Source organism: Argopecten irradians, chromosome 1 (assembly GCF_041381155.1).
Source record: "Argopecten irradians isolate NY chromosome 1, Ai_NY, whole genome shotgun sequence".
Lineage (NCBI taxonomy): Eukaryota > Metazoa > Mollusca > Bivalvia > Pectinida > Pectinidae > Argopecten > Argopecten irradians.
This window is the reverse complement of record NC_091134.1, coordinates 51,543,089-51,557,562: the sequence shown is the minus strand read 5'-3', so window position 1 is coordinate 51,557,562 and position 14,474 is coordinate 51,543,089. Positions and strand designations below refer to the sequence as shown.

Below are 14,474 nucleotides of genomic sequence, written 5' to 3'. Positions count from 1 at the left end.
CTCCTTTGAGCCAGATATTGAATTTTGTGCTGTACATGGCTGATAAAGGTTTGTCTCCTGCAACAGTCAATACTTATTTAGCAGGTATTAATTTTCATGTTAAGTCTTCTGGCTTTCTTTGTGAGGATTTCTTGTCTAATTTTCTCGTGAAGAAAATGTTAGCTGGTATGAGGAGACAAAGGAAAGTAAGTAATATGAGGGTCCTATTACCGCTGATATACTGGTTAAGATCGTAAAGGATTTGGTGTGCAGTTCTACATACGAGTCAAAAATGTTTTCTGCAGCATTTTTAGTAGCATTCTTTGGTTTTTTCCCCGAGTAGGCGAACTAACTGTCACGAAAATGAGCATGATTCAGAAGGTGGTATCTTTGCAGGATATTAAGATAGGGAATATTCTCGAAGTTGCTCTCCGTTTTTCAAAAACTGATCAAGAAGGTAAAGGGTGTACCGTATGTATTCCTCGTTTAGAAGGAACATTCTGTCCAGTTAAATGTCTTGAACAGTACATAACAGTAAGGCATAGGAACCCTGGCCCCCTCTTCTGCCATTTTGATCATTCTCCTTTGACTAGGTACCAGTTTGCATCAGTTTAAAAAAAAAACCTTGCTTTTCTTAGGCTTTGATAGCAATCGGTATAAGACGCATTCATTTAGAATAGGAGCTGCCACTGAAGCAGCAATCAGGGGCTTATCTGACAGGGAGATTCAGTTGTTGGGGCGCTGGAGTTCAGACACCTTTAGGCAGTATATCAGAATTCCAGAGAAAGTTATGTTAGAACTAAAATTTTAAGCTATATTGCTTTGTCTTGATTTAGGTTTTCCTGCCTCTTTGTAAAGACCTAATGTATTACACCTTTCAAAGTATAATGAATAGTATTCTAGAGCACTGGCGTCCCCTTGCTCTGATTGTTCAAAAATTAGGCTATTTGTTACATGGGCTAATTTTAGCCTTAAGTTTTCAGGAAATCACAGTCATTCGATCTACATAGTGGGCTCTTCCATTATTAAGCGAGCCTCCTTTCACGCAGCGACTAGGCCAGGGGGTCGCCATCTTGGATTACAACGACAGAGTTGTTATATATGGTGGAGAGGACAGAGTGGGATGAGGTGGGATTCTGTTATTACCAATGTGCAGGATATGATGAATGCTAAGGGGGAACCATCTATGCTAATATTACATTGTGGAGCCAATGACCTTATTGAGGTGGGGTCCTACAATTTAAGGGAACAAATCTGTATGGACTTCAGGTACCTAGCTAGCCTCCTTCCCCGTACAGTCCTAGTTTGGTCACAGATGTTGCCCCGGTTAAGTTGGCGCGGTTCGGAGAATGTGTCTGCTGCCAATCGGGCCAGAATTAGAGTCAATAGGGACATTGCAAAACAAGTGTTAGAACTGGGGGGTGGATATATTAAATACAATGATATTCAGGCAAATCGTGTTGCATTTTTAGACACAGACAATGTTCATCTAAATAGCTTAGGCAATGATATATTGCTCAATTGTATACAAGGGGCAATCGAGCGAATGCTGTTTTGGGGCGACCGGTTATTCCCACAATTTTCGTAACCAGTTTTAAGTAGTTATGTTTCAGTAGAAATTATCTATTTGGTTTAATTTCGGCTAGGGTGGTTTGGGATGTTAGCTTCGTTCCCCCATAATATTCCTATCATGTGGCGGAGGCTCATGTAAATGAATTCATTTTCATGAGCCTTGTGGCAGGACTTCGCTAACATCAGCCCAGGGAATAATTAAAAGCATATTTCACAAGTTAAATTGGCATATTTTGGATGATCATTGGATTCTCCTTGATCATCAAATGTCTTGAATTTTCAGTCAATTTAAATTGTTATTGTACTTGTTTTCTACTGGTAGTGATGCCAGTTGGGCAGTTATTGACGCCCTTTGATTGATGCGTGGGCCGTTATTGACGCCCCTTGAATTGTGTGGGCCGTTATTGACGCCCTTGAATTGTGTGGGCCGTTATTGACGCCCCTTGAATTGTGTGGGCCGTTATTGACGCCCTTTGCTTGTTGTGGGCCGTTATTGACGCCCAATATTAAATGGCAAAATAAACACCGTGGCCATTACTATCAATATTGTGTTTGTTGTTTTATTAAATAAAAATATAATACAAGTTATTACTACAGAATAACTTGGGTTATTTAAGGAACAAGTTCAGGTTTTTTAAATTTGTTTATTTCATAAATTTAGCTTAATTGATATATGAGTTGTCCCCCTTCATAACATTCAGCCCCATCGACCTTTTGTAGATCACCGGAAGTGACCTTTCCGGTCTTTTTTGTCACGGTGTTAAACGAAAACCCTCCCTCCCTATCCCTTTAAATTGAAAGAGATTTCTGCGTTGTTTTATGTCTTTTTCAGCATCGCTGGAATTTTCCTCATGGTTTGTGTTACACCTGTGAAAGTCGCCATTCCAATAATGCAGTTACAGGAGAATGGACATTTATATTGAATGCTTCAGTAGAGTTTGTGCCATGACGTTGGTTTGTATACTTCTGCGCGTGTGTTTCCTTCGTGCTTTTTAATACCATATTAGTTGGGCTGGCAGGACTTCGCTAACATCAGCCCAGGGAATAATTAAAAGCATATTTCACAAGTTAAATTGGCATATTTTGGATGATCATTGGATTCTCCTTGATCATCAAATGTCTTGAATTTTCAGTCAATTTAAATTGTTATTGTACTTGTTTTCTACTGGTAGTGATGCCAGTTGGGCAGTTATTGACGCCCTTTGATTGATGCGTGGGCCGTTATTGACGCCCCTTGAATTGTGTGGGCCGTTATTGACGCCCTTGAATTGTGTGGGCCGTTATTGACGCCCCTTTGAATTGTGTGGGCCGTTATTGACGCCCTTTGCTTGTTGTGGGCCGTTATTGACGCCCAATATTAAATGGCAAAATAAACACCGTGGCCATTACTATCAATATTGTGTTTGTTGTTTTATTAAATAAATATACTAGTGTTACGTTTTTAAAAACAAGAATGATGGAATTAACGTTGACTAAACATTGACACCTTCTCATATATGCTTTCTACATTTATTTTGGTTTGAAGATGATATTCGTACAATATTCCAACTATGAATGTTAGGCCTAGTAGTAAAGTTTCCAAAGGGAGGCGACTCAAACTACAATATGTTTGTAAGTTTTGGGAATACGCACTATGCTCATGAATATGAAAACGAAATAGTTCGAAGTAAACACAGGAAAACATCAACGATTACCTAAATGTAAACATGGATTATCCGTTGTGAAAATCATTGCTGTACAGGATGTTAATATTATTTCATACCTTTAATTAGGGTGTAAAATGAACAAAACAACATTTAATTTTCATCGCTGATTGTTTTTGTTGTGTTGATGTACTCAGGCTTTCCGAGCGTTGCCATAGCATCAAAGATATTTTTAGTTCAATGGAAATACCCCTACCTATTTATAGCTCGCGTATTTTTATAATCTTTTAGAAAATAGCTTTACATATTCTGTTAAATACAACATACTCTCAGTCGAATTTAAAACAAACACCTTTTTTCATATTTACCATATCTAAGCTATAAAGAGTTTGCATTAATAATAAGATACCTGTTTTAGTAACTAGGTCATACAAAAATGGCGTTTACATTATATTCTTATAAATTGTAGACATATTTTTCATATAAAATCACCAAATAATTACTGAATGTTCGTGACGATACGTTAAACCCCTGAACTCAACTGAATTTATTACTTACCTTCGCAAGGGACTTCTATTATACAACTGACACTATTACACAGGTATCCAAATGTTTGGGTCAAAATATTCTTCAGCGACAAGAAATGATGTGATTGGTCAGGAGAGACACACGTGATAAGTCTAACACAAAGTTTAGTTCAGTTCAACACAAAGCTAGAATGTAATTAGATATACATAAACGGTTTTCCTGCTGTTGAATGTTAACACTTTATGGTGTACAATGTAGTTGTGTTCCTAGAAATAAAAACCGCGAAGGCGAGTCAATTTAAACAATAATTTACTTCCATATGTTGCTTCATCTGTATCTTCGATACTCCAGGAGTAACTTCAATTGTCGTTATTCATCCATGCACTTTGGTCCTTTGATGTACTTCAAAAGAATCGAATAATGATACACTGTGGTTGACTGTGTTGATTTGAAGTTGTGTATCTCACTTTCAAAAGAAATATCTGCAGGTCTGTGATTGGTCAGGGGATTACTCCTGATGAACTGCCTTCAGTTTTACTATGGACATAACGTCTGTGATAGTAACACCTAGATTATCGACGATGTAATGCCGATGACGATATCAAAAAGCACAAAATATATAGAATTAGATGAATTTAAAATGATATATCGAAATGATGTTCAGACAAACAAAACTATTACAAACAAAATGTCCTTGACTGATATAAAATAAATCGATTGTAATCTCGATAGGTTAGTGGAATCGTCATGACCGTAATGAAACCATATATCTTCAATGAACTAACGAAACCTGAAATAACCGAATATGTAGCACAAATAGCCGTTATAGAGAATTTTAAAACTCTATATTGCCGGAATTCATTGAGCGATTCTGTTCGTCTTTACCACCCGTATTATTAAAGTCATTTACTTATAAACAACCGTTTGCTCATTCTTATTTCGGAAAAGGTGACCGTAAGTTGAATATCTTGCAGTCTAAGCTCATTGATCGATACAGTACCTTAAAGTACTATCTTTTTCGTGTGAATATTGTGAACAATCCTTCATGTTTTTGTTATCACACATATCATACACGTCTTGTCAATGTTTGCAGTTTATAAATTTAAGTCATATATTGTGATGAGTAAAGATGTTTCATAATTATGAATGTATACATGTTAATTTATCATTTATATTCATGTGTAAATATAAATTTTTATATATATATACTGGAATGGCGTTCATTGATAAGCTGAAATAACTCTAATCCTATGTTGTTTGTATTTTCAACAACAAATATATGTACCTCAAATAAACCCTAAATGTGATGGCAAAATCAAATATTGCCATCAGTATCTTATCTTGTCTTTAATGCAGTAGAATTATGGTGGCAATGTAAATATGTTTGATATGAGCTAGTACTGAAAAAGGATAAATGCACCTTACGGATCTCTGAATGCAAAACTGTCGAAAATCACAGGAAGTCGATTTGTTTACAAGATAAATGAAAAACTAAATTAGAAAACACTATGAAAACTGTTTTATTATTATTCCCTTATCAACCTTGATATGTTAAAGCGCGACGTTTCAAAGAGTACACTGAATGTTAAAGTAATGTTATCGTTGGCATTCTTTTCATTTCATTATTTAAATCCCAATATTTTACATTTCGTGTCAGAGAAATGACTTAAAATCAAATAGTATGGCTTACGTTACATTGGGAAGTAATGAAAGCTCTAATAAAAGTCATCACTCTTTTCCAGAATTCATAGCCTAATCTTCATAGCCATCCTAACAGAAAAAGATCCTGAGCTTGTCTGTTATACCGCGATGGCAGATGCCACACGTGTCGACGTCGGCCACACACTCCTCACATGCAACCAAGTGCCCACACGGCAGAGCTATCCTGCTGACTTCCCTGTCATGGCATTTTCGACATTGGAATCGCGCCTTTAGCCGCTTGTTCTCCGACACTAATTCTTCATACTCTAAAAGTATCAATAGTTTTAACAAATATACAAGATTGTAAACTTTGTAACATATCTTAATGGGTTACGGATTTCAATTATTGCTGTTTTTATTCCAATTTAATTATTGTTGGTGCACCTTTAAATCGATGTTTAAATACACGAATTTCAATGGTTATACAATAATCTTCAACAATAAAAAGAAAAGATTTCATCTGTATGAAGCTCAAATAAGCTTTATGAATAAACTGACCTTGAATTATGTCCACCAAATTGCCTGCGTGAAACTCTCTGATTTCTGAAACCAAAAAATACACTTTTATATTTTCTCTTTTTTTCTAATTTAACAGGAAATAAACAAATTTGTTATTTAGACCTCTTACTTCAAAATCAGTAATTCATATTCACAAATGGTGACTCAAATGAGAATTAATATCAGCATCCACTAAACATTGAATGAACCTTTCACTTAAATACAGATAGAATTGATATTTACGACTTATTAAAACGATACATTCAATTACAAATGGTATGTTATAGTTATACTAAAACTAATAAAGCAATGCACCATATACAATATTGTATATATGAAGAAGGAAAGATGTTAATGATCATACCTTTGCCCGAATGTTCCCTTGAAAGGAAAATGTGAATCGCCATGGTAACGTATTCTTTACTGTAGTTCATCGCCAGTAAACTCTGGGCGGCTGCTGTCCACATCGGATTACGTTCCTCTCTAATTCCGAACTCTTGCTCACATGACAGACTGCTTACTACAATGATAACATAATATGTTTAAGTTTCACAGACCTGATATAGAAATGCAAAACACACACATGTCCTTATCACATTATATCCATATTAATCATGTCTTTATTGTTGGTCTGCTTTTGCTAGTGATTATGTAAATACGAATATCTAATATATTAACGAGGTATAGCATACTATTTTAAAATTGTGATAACGCATCGCGATGATTGTTAGCTTTTTATGAATTCTGTAAGTTCTCTTTGTACTTTGTTTCTGTTTTCTATTTTATCAAAGCAATGCTGTTTTAATAATAATTAAGTCCGCACTGCTATCATGTCATCATGATACACGTATTTCATTAGATTATCCTATCTGTTTTTGCAACAATTAAAATTAAACCTGTGACAGAAAATTTAAAAAAAAACCTGATAAACATAACACTACCTTCAACGGATATGCCAAAAACGGCATCCTCAAGGTTAAGATCTCAAGCATATGCATACTAACCGTGACCTTCCGGTCCTGCAGCAACCGGCAAATAATGGTTAGGCCGCTCCATAGCTGACTAAATAAAATATGTGTTTAGTCAATATGGATTACAATTGGTACATGTTGGAGGCATACTGCTTTATAGAGACCAATCAACTAAAGTATTTTCCACAGATCATTGTGTTTAATGTTTGGAATTATCTAGTAAATTTGCTGAATCAAATATATTATCGTGTTCTATATCTAAACTAACTCTAGGTTCCAACTTAACACTAGAAAGAAAACAGTCTTTTCCTTAAACTCCCATCAGGATAGCCGTTTTGTTATTTGGATTCTGCACTGGAAAATCACTGGAAAATTTCCCAAATGGATTTTTAAAATGGCATTTCCAACTTCATATAATTCTTACCTAGGTATGATATCACGTTAAATAAGATTTCAATCGTAAAAGAAATATCACCCGTTCATTTTAAGATAAAGCAGAATCTGATTTCTTTTAGCTTTCCATGATGCTTACATTGCTAGCTTTGTGCGTTCTGACAAAGTCGGCCCCTTTTTGATTAAGCAAATATTTGCAAAACGGGAATGTCTTTGCGTGTTTTATCCATAGTCCTTCAGAGTCCCCATCTAAGGATTCATCTGTGCCAAGTCCTTCCCGCATTATACAATCACAGTAATGGCATCTGATACGATCACCTATTTAACAACACAATAATATATATATATAATTAATGATTATTCATGAGTTAAGGCATAAACAGAATTTATTCTCGACTAGATATTTATTTATAGGTCCATTCATGTTTTCTTTGATTGCTTGGTCTTCACTTAATTCATTTGTATAATTAGGAGTATTTAATAATCATTCAATAACCATCAAGGAAAAATCCAGCATTTGCCAGGTGTTCTGGGTTCTCTGTAGCATTATCCTGTTGCCACTGCTCATTTTCAAAGGATTTCTGTCTATCATAAATGCGTTGATACTCAGGGTGTTTGGGTTTATATACCTAAAAAAGAAAAATAAAGTTCTGATTAAGTGAATGCTTGTTCCACTCGAGATCTTATGAAATCCTTCTGTCTATATGAAAATATCACAAAGATAATCTTACTAATTATAATTTTGATTTCTGTGCTTAAAAACTTACATATTGGCAGATTTTATAGGAAAATGCGGCTGCAAAATCTCTGTGGAAGCAGCCATTTTATCAAGCATCTTTTTAATCCTGACGTCACATCATTTTCATATTATAATCTCAAAAATGAATTTCTGTCTGCTACAACCAATGAAATATGCTTCAGGCCATGATATAACATGTAATGAAACTGGATAGAAACCAATATATGTGAAAGCAATATATGTGAAAGATCATATACTTTAAATATCAACTATACATATATCGATTATTTTCTCTATTTTAACGTACGTCTAATAGTTACTATAACCCAAATATTTATTTTTATTGTCGTAACAACGGTAAAAAAATAATGAATAATATCAATAGAATTTCCTGTGAACATGCCTTTTGCCACTCAGCCTGGATATTGTGGATCCATTTCTGTCCTTTCTCACGTTTAAGGAAATCACAGTCAGGACTATACCGTGCATGGTCTACCCACGGGTCATCAGTAGGCTCCCAGTCAGCAATACCAATATCACAATGAAAACACCTTACGATGTCTTTTTCACCTGTAATATATGAGGTAAAATGTTTCATAAGAAATTCATCAATCAGCAGCATGATAACATAATTATTTTTTAAAGTTCTCCGTATCCGTTGTATATTTTAAATGAACTACAAAACATCGTTCGACCGAATAAGTGTGTAAAAGGTAAGTTTGAGAGTATAACATATTATATAGATAATACATGGTTAGTATCTTACAATACAAGGTTTATTTTGGTGCGAGACTTAGGAAAGCCGAGATGACGAGTCATCTCGGCTTTCCGTGTCGAGCACCAAAATAAAACTTGTATTGTAAGATACTAACCGTGTATTCTGTTTATCCTGCAACCATTATGACATTCAAAACGAAAGCAAATTGACAGTTATTTACTTTGTTTCGCTCGAAGCGAGACGCTTCTTTGATGCGGAGGTAAAGATTCATTCAATTAACCGAATGAGAGTGTACTCCTTTTTACTGCTGTGGGAAATAAATAAGCGCATTCACAAACAGTAACCGCAATTCTATTCAGTGTGATATATCACTGAAAGGAAATGAAAATACTCAAATAACAATAAATATCCATTAAAGACTTATTCAACAATACATACCTTTGCCATGAGCCAAGAAAACGACGACACCGCCATACGAGATTTTCGATATCGTAAAAATGACGTCATTTCGGTGAATGTGACGTCACGTTTAAGCGGGACTGAATGATGTTTCATTCACTGGAAGGTTCAAGTTTTGGGTCAAATTAGAAAAAGTTCCGTCAGATATGGAACAAATTCACGTGATCGTATTGACGGATATAGCATTTCGTATTGACGGATAAAACACAAGTTTATCCGGCAGTAGTTATCGGTCAGTATGTGGGACAGTTGCAGGATAAAATGAATTATCATGTCATTAATCAGTTGCGACTATACTATTATTTTCTATTTCATTAATATCCCTGAATTGATAGCACTTACCTGTGAAATAGAATCCTGCATTAACAAGTAATTCCGGGTCACTCTTTTCCCAGTGCACAAATGTTTCTTCACGCTTACATATCTCTGTGAATTGAGGATTTTGTTCGTCAGTTGATGTTGTGTCTGTGCCCTTATCTTCATCAGCCCCCGCAGATAATCCCTGAGACCTTTCATCATCACTTAAGCTCCTTTCAGATCCACCGGTCTGTAACCCTTGCTCTCTCAGATGTCCAGCTACTTCGTTCCTATTTCCATCGTCACACCCATTTTGAGGTAGTACCGGAGCTATCCCTGCCGACTGTAGTTGTTCCCGGTGATTGTGCACCATATATACTTGTAATTGTGTATATTCTGGCAACAGTTTATTTTGGTCCCTGAGAAAGCTAGTGTCCGTCACAGCTAAAGCATTGCGTTGTTGAACATATAGTAGGCACTCTCTGAAGAATTCCAGAGTTAAATGTGTAGTTCTTTCTGAAACATTGAAATCCCCTTCTTATTCTAAAACGGTTTATAAAGATTGTTTCCATTGAAAGAAAAAGCTGCTGTCATTGAAAATTAATTGAACATGTCTGGATGCAAATGATTCATACATGTACCTGTTCACAGTTTGTTTTACTAATGCTTACCTTTGCTTCTTAAAGAGACCTTGTTATATTGTCCAAGTGGTGCTACACGCCTATTGTCAAAACGCTGTCCACATTTGCAGCGTGCCTCTGTATCCTTTCCATTACTCATACGCATTTTCTTTGGTTCAGCATTAGAGGAGCTCTGTTACAATTTACACAAATCATACAAAATGCAGAATTATTGCATGATACAACAACATCCGTACACAATTAATCTATCAAAACCCTGTTGTGATCGATAGAAAAGAAACTAATTATCTGCATTGTTCGATACAGGATAGCTTATTAAGAACATTCCTTGAAATGACAATTTCGATTGTGGATATTGTTGCATATATTTAGTGTGTACATTTGTTCATATTGACAGAAACGGGGAAACAATATAGAAACACAGCATAGTCATATCCATTAGAATGATAACGTGTATTTCAATATTATAATAGTTAGAACACTAGTGTTGTGGTATAGTCTATTGGCTCCATCAGCGATACCTCAAAAAGAACCAAATCTACCACTGAGGCCCCTGAAGGTTACAATGTAGCATGTCTGATGGTTAGTGTATTCTACGAGGTAGACATTTTTCCTGGAATTTATGATATTGTTTGATTACTACAGTGGTTGAAGGGAAAAATTGTAATATTCATCAGACAATCGAATTTATCTTCTCATTATATAACTTGGTCTTACCGGCGTCACCACGGATGAACCTATACTTGGAAGTCCTCTACGTTTTCGATATTGTTCGCAGAACTTATCCATTGGCAAATCATCAGATTTTGACACTGTTACAGCTAAAATATGAAATGATATTAAATTTTATGTCACTATTTAATTAACTATTATATACTGGAAGGCTGAACTGCTAAATTCTAAAAAAAAATATGGAGGTAACAATAAAATAACATAAATATGAATAAAAATATAAAACGAAATGTTTTAGAAGTGAAGTTGATATTTCATGCTGTAAATATGAACATCTGCATGAGGCGGACGCTTTTGCCTTCTTACCGCAAAATTCTTTTTAGTGTGTTTATGTTAATGTTTGCAACAACAATATTTCTAAATGTTTGATTTTATAAGTATAGCAAAAATAATAACGTGGCGAATTAAATACTGAAAAATATATCATATTTTCATCATATAACAATTATGAGTTTGCTTAAGATTGACACAGGACATCGAAACTTACCTCTGTCGAATCTACCCGTGTCCGACGGATTGAAAGTAGCACCAAGAGTAGTAGACGTCATCTTATACGGTATCTATAAAACAAAACGTGCATTACCAACTATACTTATTACTGTACGTCTAAAATAAAAATGATGAGAATATTCTTGTTTAGGGATTAATTCAAGTGTGTTCTCTGTATTTATATGTAAGTCATGTTGATTCCACTTAAAAAATTTACACATGAATTTAAATATACTATATCATAAATATATACTCAAATATTGCCGCGACAGCGATGGATTTGTACAATTATGAATATCAAAATATCATCCTTTTAAACGTAATTTGTATCATGTAGAATGTTACTGTAATAATGATAAATTATAATGTTTTCTCCCATACTTGACAGGGTTATCCAGCGGTTGCTAGGGAAAAGATAACTCTGCCTTTTACCGGGGTAGGAAAAGACAGCTCACGCGCGCTAAACAATGACATGACGTCATCATTACATGCGGTGTTTATTGTCGACGACGTCATTGATTTTTACGCATTGCGACATTCCTATGACGGCGGCGCTTTGGAAATGTTTCTTTATAACTGTATTTTCCTAATGTTTCGTTTAAATATGGGAGAAAAAGAATGAAACGTGGGTCTGTCAGGTGGACAGGGATATCTCAACCCGAGTGAAATATTTTGGCCTTCAACCCTCGGCAAGCCTCGGATTGACCAGCCAAATCTTTCACTCGGGTTGAGATATCCCTGTCCACCTGACAGACCAATGTAAGATTATATTTACTATTTGAGTTTGGTACATAATACTATGTGTGTTGTCTTTCTTTCGTCCAATGCCCACCTCTTTGCTTAAAAGTCCTCTCGCCTTTCCCATCCATCTTTCATAACAACCGGAACTGTTGATCTATACCTCATCTTAAACTTAAATCTGCCGTTCATCCACCTCTTGTACTTGCATGCTTCTGACATTTTCTTTCTTCCGCGGTAAGTAGCCTTTTCAATTTCGAATCGCTGAAAACATTTTCTGATTAAAATGTTATCTTACTTTGTTCGTAATTGTACCAATAGCCTCGTCTTCTGTTTATTTTCGCCAACTTTTAACAAATTTAACTCACCTTCGCTGACATGTGCTCCAATAACAATGCTAGAGATGTCAATGCAGTGTCAATACTCGTTGTCTTATATCAAATCCGGACTTTCACACATCAATATGGTAAAAGGTTATTAATCACGTGGATAATGTATTCAATATCCATAATTATACCATAAATACATTCACTCTTTAAATTATTTTTATCGTTTTACATGTTGCATAATTGGTTAGTTCAATGTTTGGGTTTTCGATCATTTCACCTTACTGATTATATTTTGACGATTTCTGTTTATAAGTGTTGCATTAAGCATAGAAGATTTCCCAATCACGGTTGATATTCGAAGCGGAGCTTTCGACGCCATATTTGCTTCGCATAACAAATTACACCTTCGCATACCGAGACACGTTCGACCCCCTGTTGATGCGTCACTTGACTAACAGCAAATATATAATTTTAGCAATAATGCCTGAGGCCTCTTCTATGAAGAGCTATATTAGTGCCTTCTAGTATTAGTTGTAATTTATTATGTAAAAAATGTATTTTTTTGCAACCCGAGTACCGGGACTTATTATTTTAGTACACATTGATCATGAGTGTGTGCATGTATGATATTATACATAAATTAACGAGTTCAAATTATCAGTATAAAGAAATAATTAGTTAATGCATTATTAAAATAACAAACATCAACTCACCTATTAAGAGCAGTGCTTCAGAGTAGTTGTGTGTTTAAATAACGAATTGATTTCAATTTTAATTTTAGTAACAGTGGAAATCCCCTTGGCTATAAAAAGAACTAAGCTTAACATGGTATAAATGAGGGGATTTCCCTCCCAGAATACCAATTTTTTACGACCAGTAGCCGTGACGGAACAGTAGTCGTAATTGTGTGCATATTCTACTGTGCCTCCAGCTTTCCGAATGTATGGAGCTATTGACGAATACTTCATGATGGTGTTGTTTTTTATGTGGAAATAATGTGTTTCGTTAGATTCAAACAATTATTTTGTTTTCTTAAATTACGACTTCTGTTACCTCACAACTACTAGTAGGGTACCAGTAGTCAATGGTTTTTCTGGTTAAAACTAATTATAAATTTCAATACAAATGTAAAAGGCTGATGACAAATCCTTTACTACTCCTCTTCCCTGGGTAACAGATTGTGAAATTATTAACATCAAAGCCAAACCATGACCATATACCATTTCTTCATCTTCCCACTATACGTTAGACACACATCTTTCAATTCAATAGTATCTGTGGTCTGGCACACATGTTGTGTCCTTCAATCGGGAATGACCAGACAGGTAAAATACATGTACCCCATGCACCCCATCTTTGCTGTTATGTTCAAATATTTGTTTTCCAATCTGATTTTTATTGATGTTTTTCAATTACACAATGTCATGATGTTATCTATCAAACTTGAATATTGGAGAAGTCATTAATAAATGACATTTAACAACACATATTGTCTCCATTATCATTCCTTTGAGTACAGCAAACATAGCTACGGTTACTTTGCTCCATGTTACGAGACTGAGATAACATAAAATACAGATTTCTACACAATTTAATACCAGGGTCATAGTGTCCAATAGTCCTAAAGATTCCGCTTTTGATATTCGTCTCCTCATATATTTATTTTGATTGCCGTTAATACATGTTGTTAGTTAAGACAAAGATGGTGACACAATTATTTAATAGCTGAAAGGAACAATGTTAACACATTCAAAATAAAATCCTTGTTTTCAATACATTACCTCTGACCTTTGTTTTCAATATATGACCTCTATGATTAAGTATAGGACCTCCATGTTTTTAATATATGACCTCTATGATTAAGTATAGGACCTCCGTGTTTTTTGTGTATGACCTCCATGTTTTCAGTATATGACCTCCATGTTTTCAGTATATGACCTCCATGTTTTCAGTATATGACCTCCATGTTTTCAATATATGACCTCTATGATTAAGTATAGGACCTCCATGTTTGCAACATATGACATCCATGTTTTCAATATATGAC

General features: G+C 35.1%; 1 protein-coding gene across 3 annotated transcripts; it reads right to left on the bottom strand.

The window, feature by feature from the left end:
- Positions 1 to 5,226: 5,226 nt before the first annotated feature.
- On the bottom strand, positions 5,227 to 13,225 carry LOC138332238 (baculoviral IAP repeat-containing protein 7-B-like). Of its 3 annotated transcripts, none has more exons than XM_069280247.1 (13): positions 13,141 to 13,197; positions 12,193 to 12,362; positions 11,359 to 11,431; positions 10,857 to 10,960; positions 10,170 to 10,311; positions 9,544 to 10,014; positions 8,428 to 8,594; positions 7,782 to 7,914; positions 7,425 to 7,603; positions 6,926 to 6,983; positions 6,286 to 6,441; positions 5,922 to 5,966; positions 5,227 to 5,689 (listed from the first exon to the last, which is right to left on the bottom strand). In XM_069280247.1, the coding sequence occupies exons 2-13, from the start codon at positions 12,223 to 12,225 to the stop codon at positions 5,493 to 5,495; spliced, it is 1,758 nt and encodes a 585-aa protein (XP_069136348.1). In that variant the 5' UTR covers positions 12,226 to 12,362; positions 13,141 to 13,197; the 3' UTR covers positions 5,227 to 5,492. The 3 variants fall into 3 exon arrangements, 2 of the variants coding, with proteins under 2 accessions (XP_069136348.1, XP_069136356.1); XR_011209798.1 differs by lacking the exon at positions 13,141 to 13,197 and having other exon boundaries at positions 5,596 to 5,689; positions 6,286 to 6,369; positions 6,407 to 6,441; positions 12,193 to 13,126; XM_069280255.1 differs by lacking the exon at positions 12,193 to 12,362 and having other exon boundaries at positions 13,141 to 13,225.
- Positions 13,226 to 14,474: the final 1,249 nt, after the last annotated feature.